General features: G+C 39.0%; 2 protein-coding genes across 2 annotated transcripts in view; one reads left to right on the top strand and one right to left on the bottom strand.

Moving 5' to 3' along the window:
- LOC136253056 (uncharacterized) overlaps positions 1-13604 on the top strand; it is a 106434-nt gene that overhangs the window by 75811 nt on the left and 17019 nt on the right. Inside the window, exon 9 of the mRNA XM_066045646.1 lies at positions 11437-11535. Within this exon, the coding sequence (XP_065901718.1) occupies positions 11437-11535 (99 nt within the window). The remainder of the gene's footprint in view (positions 1-11436; positions 11536-13604) is intronic.
- LOC136252705 (uncharacterized) lies at positions 10344-11297 on the bottom strand. The gene is made up of 2 exons (XM_066045274.1): positions 11199-11297; positions 10344-11147 (listed from the first exon to the last, which is right to left on the bottom strand). The coding sequence occupies exons 1-2, from the start codon at positions 11295-11297 to the stop codon at positions 10344-10346; spliced, it is 903 nt and encodes a 300-aa protein (XP_065901346.1).

Below are 13604 nucleotides of genomic sequence, written 5' to 3'. Positions count from 1 at the left end.
CGAACTTTTTGAAGATACAAAGATGGTGTGTTGTTATTGATGAAATGATATCATGTGACTTGTAGCTTCATTGATTGTAGGCATCAGGTTCAATATCTTGGGTATGAGAGTGTTGAGATGTGTACTGGTAATGGACCTTATCATGTTTTGAATACATAATTAATACAAGTATAAGAAAAATTTGGAATTTTAAATTAGATTAGGGACGGTGTATAATGCTGCAATAAATTGTACTGAAACCAGCTGGATTGGAGTCCAAGTACTGTAAAACAATAAGAAGTGAACATCCCTACTGTGCTACACTCAATGCACAGCAGAGATATTCACTTCTTATTGTTTTACAGTATTTGGACATTATGTACTACTCCTATCCAGCTTGTTTCAGTACTTTATTGCAGCATTATACACTGTCCCTAATCTAATTTAAGATTCCAAATTTTTCTTATACTCGTTTGTGAAGTTTTTTTGCAAGCTCATGACCACTAAATATCTGCTGAGTTACTCACAGCACTATTATACTAGATTATGACTCATACAATAACAACTGATCAGTGGGCGTGGCTCTACATAACCCTGCAGACAATAATGGACGTGGATTCGTGCATACCTACAGACTGATGAATGGGCATGGCTACCATATGTCTACAGACAGTAATTTACGTAAGTGGGCATGTATTCATGCATACCTACACACTGATGAAAGGACGTGGCTACCATATGTCTACAGACTGTAACATAAGTGGACGTGGCCCACGAAAGAAGCAGACCTAAGCTACGACGTGTAGTAACACGTCCACATTTAATTTAGCACGTAGGATCAGACCTGAATAATCTGTAAAGCAGGACCTGGATGACCCGACTTGGTTTAACATTGTTAAATAAACTATATTTATTGGCCTTACACATTGCTATATAGTTTGCCGTGAGTTGCTCTCTCTGATCAATATCAACAGCGAGTCACGTACGTATGTGTTTTTGGTGCAACCGGTGACCATGCATATTCGAATAGTTTGATGCAATATGCACTGGTATGGAAGCCGTACTGTAGTCTATTAACACTCAGCAGTAGAACCTTGACTGATGGCCATGGTAAAGAAGGATAAAAGGTAAGACAATATTGTATGCTTATCAATATGCCAAAGGTTTTTTCTTAAGCAAACTAGAAACGTTTCTGCGAAAAAATTAGGGCTGTAGCTATAGCCACTTTTACGCTACGCTTGACTGAAGGCATCAGGCAGGCAAGCAGGCATGCATGCAGGTAGGCACGCAGGCAGGCACGCAGGCAGGCAGGTAGGCAGGAAGGCAGTCAGGCAGGCAGGCAGTAGAAAATTCTGTTGAATTTTTTTTTTTCTAAATTCTGTACCAACTAGATGCAAATGTTTCGGATCGATCTGAAGACACTTTTGGGCTTGGTTTTACCCAACTAATACTGTCATGTCGTTGTGAGGAAAGATCGTGGCTGGTTTTTGGATTATATTATATCATGGATCGCCTCCACACCTTCGATGTCCCTATTATACAGTACTATCGTACTGTATGATTCATGCAAGGTGTTTCATGTTCTTTTACCTGTTGGTTTTAAAGTACTACAAAATTAATGATAATAATGAAAAGTGTGCATTGTGCACTAGTGAGAATCTCACCATACAATTCCATGTTGTTAGTTTAACAAAGCTTATGATAATGCGCTAACATCAGACAAAATCTGATCAAATTGCATAGATATCTGACCATAATTCAATCTGTCCAGACACAGTGTCTCATCAAAGCTCTAGAAGGGATCCCGAGGGAGCCTACACACTAAGTTATGTGTGTAGCATGTCTGTTGATTGTATCAACAGCAATAGTAACTTGGTTGCTAGCAGATAGTATACATTCTTACAACCCAAGGGAGTGACCACAAATTTACAATTGCCAAACCTCTGGTGTACTGTAACTAGATAACAGCTGCAGCAAGGCAAGTGACATAATCCCAGTATAACTGCTATGTTATAAAATTATAGTGGACACAGTAGACATCTACATGTTCAGTCAATGTAGGCAACTGTCTGACCAATTCTGGTTTGTAAGGACATTGTGGCAGGCAACAGCAATTTCATATCTTAACCCTCTCACTGCCACAACCGCCATATGGCGGTTTCGATTATAAACGCCTGTAGCATCACATTCTAAACGCTCTGTAACTTCAGTCGAGCGTTTTAGTAGCCCCTGCGCTTATCCTGTAGTAGGCACACTTTGGAACAGCGATAACTGGTCTCTCGTGCACTATTGCATGGTTAGATGATGCAATCACGTACTTTCGGAACATTGATAACAAGCATTATAGATGATTCTTCGACGTGATAATGGCACTACTAATAAAGAGAAACAGTAAGGAGAGGGATTATATAGGTTGAAGTGGTGTGTTGCTACTTTTGTACACTTCGATACAGTGACGTCGTGCTTGTATGCGCATGTGCACTTGCTCAAATGTTGGAAAACCAGACTTTGAGGTAATCACTTCAACTGTAAACTGGTTAGTGATGTTTATTGTGTTTTTATAAACAGTGCTAGCCAGTAAAGTAGTGAAATTGCATGTTTGGTTTCGATTAGATCGATTTTCATACTTTGAAGTTATATAATGGATTTGTGGTTGCTCTTGTGTAAACAACAACTTCATAATTAAATTCCTTGTTCTATAGTGAGTAAATTGATATATAGTTTTATAGGATTATATGGTATGGTATGTAAGTTATAGCAGTTTAGAAACAATAGATTGGAGCCTCTACAAATTTGGTGGTGAAAGGGTTAATTAATTAATAATTAATTAAGCTATGGTATAATCTGTTTAAAAAGTTAGTTTATTACGGCTGTGAGGGATTTTGCTGATATATACACCCGCAGCCCTCGGGCCTGCGGCCCTCGGGCTTTGGGTGTATATATCAGCAAAATCCCAAGCAATTGTGGTATAAGTGATATATATCACTTGGGGTGCACTCACCTAATAGGTGAAAGAACTAATGAGAACTCATCCCATTTGTTTTATACAGTAGCATCTGAAAATTGATCGTGGTTTTAAAAGCGTGGACTAATAGCCATCAAAATGTTGTCCATACTTTAAAACATCATTAATACGTTACTATGTTTCAACACGCTATGTTAGAAAACTTGCGATTGTGGGATTGAGTTTATATTGTTATCATTTTTGTACTAAGTTAGGCCAACTAACTTCGCTATTGGGACAGTAAGTACGTCATTATTAAATTAAGTATTTAGGACTGTAAGTTGCTAACCTATTTCAGCGTAGTAGTAGTAGTTTTTCCATTCTGTGGTCTGTTCAAAGGCTGATACGCGGTGGGTAGAAATACGCATCCACGATCGCCCAAACAATTATTTTGTGCCTTCATTATCCTTTACTAACAATCAACTAGTTCATCTTAGAGAATATACTCAGTTTAGCGACCACTATAAAATCGAGTCCCAAATTGCAAAGCTCTATGTCGCTCAACATAACAAGTCAAAGCATATCATTTCTTTGAACTGGCTGGGTATCAAAGCCATTGGCAAACTGCTTTCCCATGATATTGCCCGTGCAATATGTGAGTTAAACACCGAGCAGCGCCTTTGAACACCCACGCTAAAGTAGTATATATCTGATTACTACTGTGGCCCTTCAAACACTTATTGAATTGGTCTGGTGACATTATGACTAATTACCATTTCTATGGAATGTAGGGGGGTGTGAAGTATAGCTGTGGCAACAGCCTTTTCCATAGATACTTAATATTTTATTATGCTACTGCTGGGACTATACATATAGCACAGCTGGCACAAGTGACAGAGTATTATACTCATTAGTTGTCCCTTAACAACAGTGGCTCTTTGTTGCCAAACAAAGGTAAAACCCACTAATACATGCATTTATACTAATTGCTCACACACGTAACATTTACGTATACTAATTGTGTATTGTAGTACAGGTGTAGTGTGGTGTAAAAGATGATTTGACTCATACACTAGGTTATACTACACTATGGTGTGAGTTCATATACACCTAGTCCCTAAATAGTTACATGAGCCAGCTGCCAAACCTTTTAGGAGTGCTGAAAAACCCTTTAAGTTTGTCAATAAGGTGCTTTGATATGAGTGCGAACGAGTGATGATTGAAGCTTTATAAACTATCCTATACATTTAGTGTAATAGAGTGAATGATGTAATCTAATGATGTAACATTATGATGTAATTAATATTTGCTGTACTATAAGTATTCTGTCCTGTAGTTGTAATTCATTCATTTCTGTGTGCTTAATAGTTATTCATTAATAATCCTACCTGTGGTCTAGCTGTGCTGCTTTTACTCGGTCATCTACAAACCTGCGATAGAACACTGGCGACGAGGATGGCCGCTAAACAGTACCTGGGACATATATCTGCTTTTCAGCCTGACTCAGAGACTATTTCAGCATATTTGGAGCGCGTACAGCTGTTCTTCGACGTTAATGGAATAGAGGAGGACAAGAAGAAAGTCCCTGTATTCCTTAATACAGTTGGGTCACGGACGTACGCTTTACTACGAGACCTACTGGCACCAGCAAAACCTGCAGAAAAGAAATTTGAAGATCTACAAAAGGTCTTAACAGAACATTTTGAGCCGAAGCCAATAGTTATTGCTGAGCGTTTCTACTTTCACCAACGTACACAAGGACCAAATGAGTCTGTCCTAGAATACATCACTGAACTTCGACGATTAGCTACCCATTGTGAGTTTGGTGATTTCCTGCAAGAAGCTTTACGCGATCGTCTTGTCTGTGGCTTACGAAGCACTGCTGCACAAAAAAGTCTGCTGTCAGAAGAAAACCTCACTCTGGAGAAGGCCATACGTCTCGCACAAAGTTTGGAGGCTGCAGATAAGAATACAAAGAAACTCAAAGGAGATGAAACAGCAGGCACCTCCAGTACTATTCACAGAACAGGGCGTTTTGCTAACGCTCCAAGGCAGCACACCAAATCTTGCTATCGCTGTGGCGATACAGACCACATGGCAACTACTTGTAGATTCCGGGATGCTGAATGTAAAAAGTGCCATAAGAAAGGACACTTAGCCAGAGTATGCAGAAGTGGATCAAAGAGATCTACCAAAGAACATTCTCGAAAACCGACTGGACACAAGAAAGAACTGACTATCAGAGAACCTGACTCCGATGATTCAGGGGAAATGTCACCATTGAACCAAGTTGGTGGAAAACTACACCCAATTTTGGTAGAGCTTACCTTGAACAAACAGAAGACAACAATGGAATTAGATACGGGTGCTGCAGTATCGGTGATGTCCAGCAAGGCAAAGGACAAGCTGTTCCCCAATTTGAAGTTAGAAACTACATCAGTGATCCTCACAACCTACACTGGTGAGAAAATAACTGTATTGGGTAAATTAATTGTGGAAGTGAAATATGGCAAGCAGCACAAACAGCTTCCATTGTATGTGGTTAAAGGTAATGGCCCTAGCCTTCTGGGTAGAAATTGGCTTACTGTAATTAACCTCAACTGGAAAAGTTTAAAGTTGATGTCAACCACTGACACCCAAGCCACTCCTAAGCCACAAATGAACTATGAACAACAAATGGAAGCCTTACTAGAAAACCATAAGGCAGTATTTGAGGAAGGGCTTGGTGAAATTAGCACTTTTGAGGCCACTTTGCAGATGAAGCCAAATGTAAACCCCAAATACTGTAAAGCCAGACCAGTACCTTTTGCTTTACAAATAGCTGTTGAACAGGAATTAGACCGGCTGGAAGATGAAGGAATACTAGAGAGGGTTGCTTATAGCAAATGGGCTGCTCCTATTGTGCCAGTACCCAAACCGGGAGGAGCTATCCGCATATGTGGAGATTACAAAGTAACTGTCAACCCCCACCTTGAGGTCGACCAGTACCCTTTACCAAAGCCTGACACAATCCTTTCAACACTTTCTGAAGGGAAGTGGTTTTCTAAAATTGATCTTACTCATGCCTATCAGCAATTGAAGTTGTCAACAAATTCTCGAGAGTTGGTAACAATCAACACACATAGAGGACTATATCGTTATACCCGTTTGCCTTTCGGTGTAGCTTCTGCCCCTGCAATTTTTAAAAAAGTAATGGACACGGTACTACAAGGCTTACCCAAAGTTATTTGTTACCTGGATGACATCTTAATATCAGCTAGTACCCCAGAGGAGCACCTAGAGAATGTCAAACAAGTTTTACAATGCTTAGAGCAGTACGGCATACGGGCAAGGAAATCTAAGTGTGCTTTCATGTGTACAGCTGTGGAATATTTGGGACACAGGGTAGATTCAAAAGGTTTACACACCTTAGAAAGCAAGGTCAAGGCAGTAGTGGAAGCTCCCCGTCCCCGTGACTTACAAGAATTACGTTCATTTTTGGGACTTGTACACTATTACGGTAAATTCTTACAAAACCTCTCAACCCTACTTCATCCCCTTAATAATTTACTAAAACAAGGAAGTAAGTGGCATTGGTCAAAAGAGTCTGACACAGCTTTCACAAAGGCTAAACAAAATCTGGTTTCAGCACTAGTACTAGCCCATTACAATCCAAATTTGCCGATCCACCTAGCAGCAGATGCCTCTGCTTATGGCATAGGAGCAGTGATGTCTCATGTATTTCCGGATGGTTCAGAACGTCCGGTGGCTTTTGCTTCACGTACTTTGACAGCAACAGAGCGTAATTATGCTCAAATTCAGAAAGAGGCCTTGTCACTTGTATATGCTGTACAGAAATTTCACCAATATCTATATGGCTGATCTTTTACACTAGTTACAGATCACAAGCCACTAACTACTATTTTGGGTCATAAGAGGGGTATACCATCACTAGCTGCTGCTCGACTACAGCGATGGGCACTGATTTTGTCAGCTTACACCTACACAATTGAGTTTAGACCAACCAAACAGCATGCTAATGCTGATGGCCTGTCCAGACTTCCATTAGGTACTCATAAAGAAGCAGCTTTGGACTGTATTCACTCATTCATGATTGGTCAACTTTAGGCTATGCCGGTCACAGCTGAACAAATTCAGAGAACTACTCGTCGAGACCCAATATTAAGCCAAGTTCATCGTTTTGTTCAAGATGGATGGCCAAGGCAGGTGGAGGACAACTACAAGCCATTTTTCAAATGCAAAAATGAACTGTCCATTGAAGCAGGTTGCTTACTATGGGGAAATCGGGTAATTATTCCTGAGAAGTTCAAATCTACTCTACTGGAAGAATTACACCGAGACCATCCAGGTGCTTCACGAATGAAGTCAGTTGCCTGCAGCTATTTTTGGTACCCTGGGCTGGACAAAGATCTAGAAGATAGAGCACATGGCTGTGTAGCATGCCAGGCAGTGAAGAACAGTCCCCCTGTAGCTCCCCTACATCCGTGGGTATGGCCAGAGCAACCTTGGCAACGAATTCATGTGGACTTTGCAGGTCCTTTCTTGAACAAGACTTACCTGTTAGTAACTGATGCCCATTCCAAGTGGCCAGAAATCATTGAAATGCATTCGACCACATCTCAGAAAACTATTACAGAGCTAAGAAAAACTATTTTCTGCTTACGGATTACCTATGCAGTTGGTATCTGACAATGGGCCACAGTTTACTTCTGAAGATTTTGCACAATTCATGAAGTCTAATGGCATCAAGCACATTCGCTGTGCACCCTACCACCCTGCCTCTAATGGGGCTGTGGAACGCTTGGTTCAAACCTTTAAGAAAGCTATAAAGGCAGCAAAAGAATGTGGTAAAGACTTGCAGCAAGCACTTTCTAATTTCTTGCTAACTTACTGTTCCACTCCTCATGCTACTACCAATGAGACACCAGCCAAATTGTTTTTGAACCGCAAACTCCGAACCAGACTAGACTTATTGCTACCTGAAAAGAACAAGATTCTCATAGATGCTCAAGCCAAACAGAAGCAGAATCATGACCACAAAAAGAATGTGTTGCGTGAATTTAAAGTGGGAGAGGCAGTTATGGCAAGAAACAATGTAGCAGGTTCACCAGATGTTAAGGCAGTGATTAAGAAAAGGCTGGGTCCATTGACCTATAAGGTACAGACCAATACTGGTCTTATATGGAAACGACATGTCGACCATCTGAAAAGCCTGGGAACTGTAGTAATTGATGCTCCACCAGTAACTGAAAATGATGTGATTATTCCTACATGGCTTGAGGAGACCCCTTCGAGTAACACCGAAAGCAATGAACAGATGCCACCTGAAACTGTGAGAAGGTATCCTCAAAGAGAACACCGGCACCCGAAACATTTCAACCCAGAGACTGGTAATAACTAATATAGTTAGGCCATTTATATTTTATGGGTTAGTTGTAGTTATTATTACTTAAGGACATTGTATTTTATTAAGTGAGGAAGGAGTGTAATAGAGTGAATGATGTAATCTAATGATGTAACATTATGATGTAATTAATATTTGCTGTACTATAAGTATTCTGTCCTGTAGTTGTAATTCATTCATTTCTGTGTGCTTAATAGTTATTCATTAATAATCCTACTGTGGTCTAGCTGTGCTGCTTTTACTCGGTCATCTACAAACCTGCGATAGAACATTTAGTATGGACAATTCGTCTATTGACAGTGAACACATGTACATGTTCACCTCTTTGATATGATTGGTTGTGGTGGGTATCAGGAGTGTTGCAGTATTGCTGTTTATTGCATTTGCAAATTGCTTCTTAAGTAAATGTTTAATGTACTGGGGAAAGCAATAAATTATTGTCATACTTATCTTGTAAACAGTTATGCATATTGTTATATAGAATCCTGTAAAAATTTTTTTCAATACATTGCTGGTTTATAAACTATTACCATATTAATTTTGCTAATGCAGCACTTTCAATAGTAGTCATACTTAAGTAGTGCCACAATTGATATTAAAATTACTGTATGAACTTAAACATTATTTTGAGTATTAAGTAGTGGTCAAGTTAGAATAGTTACCACACTAAACACTACAGTGTTTAACCACACCTAGTATATAGTAAGTCTAAAAGGTCAATACTATTCAGAGAATTAAGAGACTTTGCTATGTGTACAAATGTTGAAGTTGTTTTGTTGTTCACACATAACATACAGGGTTTTGCGGACTTCTTGCCACATAGGTTTTTCACGCATGCACACGCTACCCTGAAATTTGAATTTGTTGCGGGTGCATGGAGCAGCGGAATCATGGATTCCTGTAAGCATTCACGATCTTCTGCATACGGGGAGGATCTTCATTGGCGCATAGTTTGGCAAAAGGAAGGACTGGGGCTCAGTGATGATACAATTGCTTCAAATGTAAACATAGACAAGTCTACCATGTCAAGAACGATGCAAAGGTTTATTACTACAGGAACAGTAGCTAAATTACCATATCCAAAAGAGAGAGTGAATAGAAAACTTACAGATCCAGCAAAGCTGTTCATTGTTTTGAAAAGTCCAGGAATCACTTTCTATGAGATACTAGAAGAGCTATTGCACACACTGCTGACTCAAATTGATGTTTCAAATATATGCAGACTTTTACAACAGAATGGATTTACAAGGCAAAAACTGAAAATCTGTGCATTGCAGCAAAGTGAATTTTTGAGGCAATGTTTTATGGAGAAAGTTTCAATTTACAACCCAGAAATGCTAATTTTTTTTAGATGAGATTGGAGCAGATTGAAGAAATCTTATCAGAAGGTATGGTTACAGTATAATTATGTGGAAAGCCACTTGTAAATCACCAATTGTTGTGTCGAGGGTATCGACTATCTGCACTAGCTTTCATGTCTGTAAGTAGTATTTTAGATGTCCGAGTAGTAGATGGAGTAACCAATGGTGAAACATTTTACAGTTTTATTGAAGAGTGTCTATTACCTCAGTTGATGCCATTTGATGGCAGTAATCCACATAGTGTTGTGGTAATGGATAATTGCTCCATTCACCACATCAATGAAGTTGTAAAGATGATTGAAGAGGTTGGAGCAATTGTCCACTTCTTGCCACCTTACTCACCAGATCTTATGCCGATAGAAATGGCATTTTCAAAAGTGAAAACATCTCTGACAATGGATGGAATGGAAGAAGTGGCTTACATGGAGATTGCTTTATTAGAATCCTTTACTACTATCACACCTGCAGATTGCTAGGGCTGGATAGCTGAAAGTGGAATATATTTCTAGTTGTGGTTTTGTCAATGAATACAATACAAGTATAAGAACAGTTTATGAATAACAAAGAAAAAATTAATGGTAACACACAGTAAAGGTTCTAAGTTGCTATACTAGCTAATAGTAACTATAGCTTGCTTACGTAGTGACAAAAGGTTCTAAGTTGCTATACTAGCTATAGCTTCCGTAGTGATGACAATAATTATGTTGGTTTTTTGTTCCGCATATTCTTTCTCAGTTAGTATTCCATCCTCTAACAAATTCTGTAAATATCTTAATTGCTCCAAGTTCTTCATTCTTAGCTCTACTGCCTTTCCGGGTGATATTCCAGTTGCTGCAGACATTGAGGTTTCCACACAAGACATCGTTGGAGTTTGTGGTGAAGCGCTCGATTCTTTTAGTGCTTTTGCAAATGTAACAGTAGCACCAGTAATAGTATCTCCAAGCGATTCTTTCCTTGGCCTTTTAGTACTACTACGGAAGGCAGGGATGTCAGGTGGACTTTCCGTATCACTGTGCAAACCTGCACTAACTATTCTCGACCACAACCTTAGCTGTGGTAGTGAGTATTTGTCTGCATGTTTGTCTTTCAAATATTTGAAAGCCTTCTCCAATTCTTCTTCCTTTTCTTGACGCTTCAGCAAGCCACCTGACTCTGCATCATGTTTTTGGCCTTTGCAACGATCTTCGCACCACAACAACACTTCTCCTCCCAACCTGTGCTTGGAATACATAGCTTTCAAATCTTCTACACTAACCAGAGACATTTGGTGCCTGCCATCAAAGTAACCCACTCCAAATTTCAATGAGTCTGGTACTTGCTCCTCAAGTTCTTCAATTAACTTTACCCGCAAATGATTGACTGTGGCAAACTTAGAATGAATGCTGTGTAACTGACGCACTAAAACATCTCCTTTTCTCTTTGGGTTAATAATCTTAACTTTATAGACGAAATAAGGCTCCTGGCGGTATAAAACCCAATACGACTCATAATTTCACACGTAATAGGTTACCTTGTCAGATGCAACCGGACTTTGCGATGAATGAGACGTTGATAAGACTTGTACGGTGACTGCGTGGCCGCTGTTACTAGCAGACTTTTGAGAAGCCATTTCTAACCTACTACACATGCGCAAAAAACCTGTATGGCAAGAAGTCCACAAAACCCTGTATGCTTGGTTATTTGAATGATCCAAAGATGTTGTGTTATAATTGATGAAGTCATATCATGTTGCTTGTATATTATTACAGGAGGGAAGTACTGCTTTACATGATGCTGTTTTTTGGGGACAAGTTCAAGCAATAGAAACACTGATCAGATTAGGAGCAGATGTGAATGCACTTGATAAGGTTAGTTAGTATGTGTGTGTGTGAGGAAATGAGTTGAAGTATTAGCGTTACTAGTAAGGAACACAATTCAATGTAGTAAGACACAACTATCCTACCAGTGTGTTAGTGTGTAGTGCAGTAGAGATGTGGTGTGGTATGAAGGATCATGTGGTCCATACACTAACTTATACTACACTGTACTCAGTTCATGTTCACCTAGTCCCTTATTTCCCCCTAAATATAACTCTTGTTACATGGACTAGCTGTTAAATCATTTAGGATTGATATAAAGCCATTTAAATGTCAGAAATATTTGTCAATAGCTAAAGTGCTTTGATACATATGAACAAAAACAATTAAGTGATGAGACTTTACAAACATCTCATAGATTTAGGTACATGCACAATTGTGAGAATACACCTTTGTCCAATACAAAACTATTGAGAGTGAACACATGTACATGTTCACCTCTTTGATGTTACTAGTTTTAGTGGGTGCCGGGTGTGTTGGAGTAGTACTGTTTATTGTATTGGCAAAATGCTTGATAACTGTTGTATGTATATATATCCACCTCAAAAACACCTTCGCTGTAAAAAAAGACGTGTCCAAGAAACTACAAGTACCTGTAATCCAATGTAATTAAAAACAGCTCAGTTGTAGGGAAAGACTTCATAAAAGTAAAAATAACTGGTAACTTAAAGAGCTGATATGTGGAGCGGCCAAGAATCAATCTTACTCATACTAATTTTTTTAATCCATGCAAGAATACCTTGCAATGGCTGTAAAAAAGTACACCCATTAAAGTAATGGGAAATTGGAATAGCTGATATCTGAAGCGGCCAAGAATGAATGCTGATATACAACTAATTGGAATTAACAAAAAGTTTAACATTGAACCTTTATCTTTCAGCTGTGTTCTACATTCACTCTTGCAGCATCATGAATTGATTTCTTTTAACTCTAATTGGTTGGTAATTTGGCCACCTTTTTAATATTCAGTGTATAGAGCAAAAAAAAGACGGCCAAATTACCAGCCAATTAGAGTTAAAAGAAATCAATTTATGATGCAGCAAGAGTGAATGTAGAACACAGCTGAAAGATAAAGGTTCAATGTTAAACTTGTTGTTAATTCCAATTAGTTGTATATCAGCATTCATTCTTGGCTGCTTCAGATATCAGCTATTTCAATTGCCCATTACTTTCATGGGTGTACTTTTTTACAGCCAATGCAAGGTATTCTTGCATGGATTAAAAAAAATTAGTATGAGTAAGATTGATTCTTGGCCGCTCCACATATCAACTCTTTAAGTTACCAGTTATTTTTACTTCTATGAAGTCTTTCCCTACAACTGAGCTGTTTTTAATTACATTGGATCGCTCCAACCCTAGCTCGCCTCGAACTTACCCAAAAACTTACTTTCATACAACTAATATGTTTGGTACTAGAGTTATAGGTGACACTTCCCAACAAACGACCGGTTAAATAAATATTTGCACCGTGACCGGTAACTGGCTAAATATCCACTTCGATCAATTTATTTGCTCAGTCGGCTGTCTAGTGCTGGGTTTTCAACACTGCTTAACTTAGGAAGCTGAAACTTAGCCAGTCCATTCCTCTGTCCCTGTAGAAAACAAAGAACAAATAAAATGCACTTTGATAATTGTGCGGATATCGACGGTTATCTAAAATTAGGTAACAATTTACAATCGCCAAACCTCTGGTGGACTGTAACCACAAAACAGCTGGAGCAAGGCATGTGACATAATTCCAGTACAACTGCTATGCTATAAAATTATAGTGGATACAGTAGACATCTACATGTTCAGTCAATGTAGCCAACTGTCTGACCAATTCTGGTTTGTAGGGACATTGTGGCAGGCAACAGAAATTTCTTATCTTAAGCTGTGGTATAATCTGCTAAGAAAGTTTGCTTATATCTGATTAGTACTGTTGCTCTTCAAACACTTATTGAATTGTTCTGGTGACATTATGACTAATTACCATTCCTATGCAATATAGGAGTGTGTGCAGTATACATAGCTGTGGCAACAGCCATTTCCATAGATACTTAACCCTTTAAGGACCACTG

Source organism: Dysidea avara, chromosome 4 (genome assembly GCF_963678975.1).
Source record: "Dysidea avara chromosome 4, odDysAvar1.4, whole genome shotgun sequence".
Classification (NCBI taxonomy): domain Eukaryota; kingdom Metazoa; phylum Porifera; class Demospongiae; order Dictyoceratida; family Dysideidae; genus Dysidea; species Dysidea avara.
The sequence above is the reverse complement of the archived record's forward strand: the minus strand, read 5'-3'. Positions and strand labels throughout refer to the sequence as shown.

Excerpts from the sequence above, each read along its gene's own strand:
- LOC136252705 (XM_066045274.1), bottom strand. The coding sequence starts at position 11,297 with ATGGCTTCTCAAAAGTCTGCTAGTAACAGCGGCCACGCAGTCACCGTA. Across the intron at positions 11,148-11,198 it reads GTCCGGTTGCATCTGACAAG|GAGCCTTATTTCGTCTATAA; the intron begins GTAACCTATTAC and ends TTATACCGCCAG.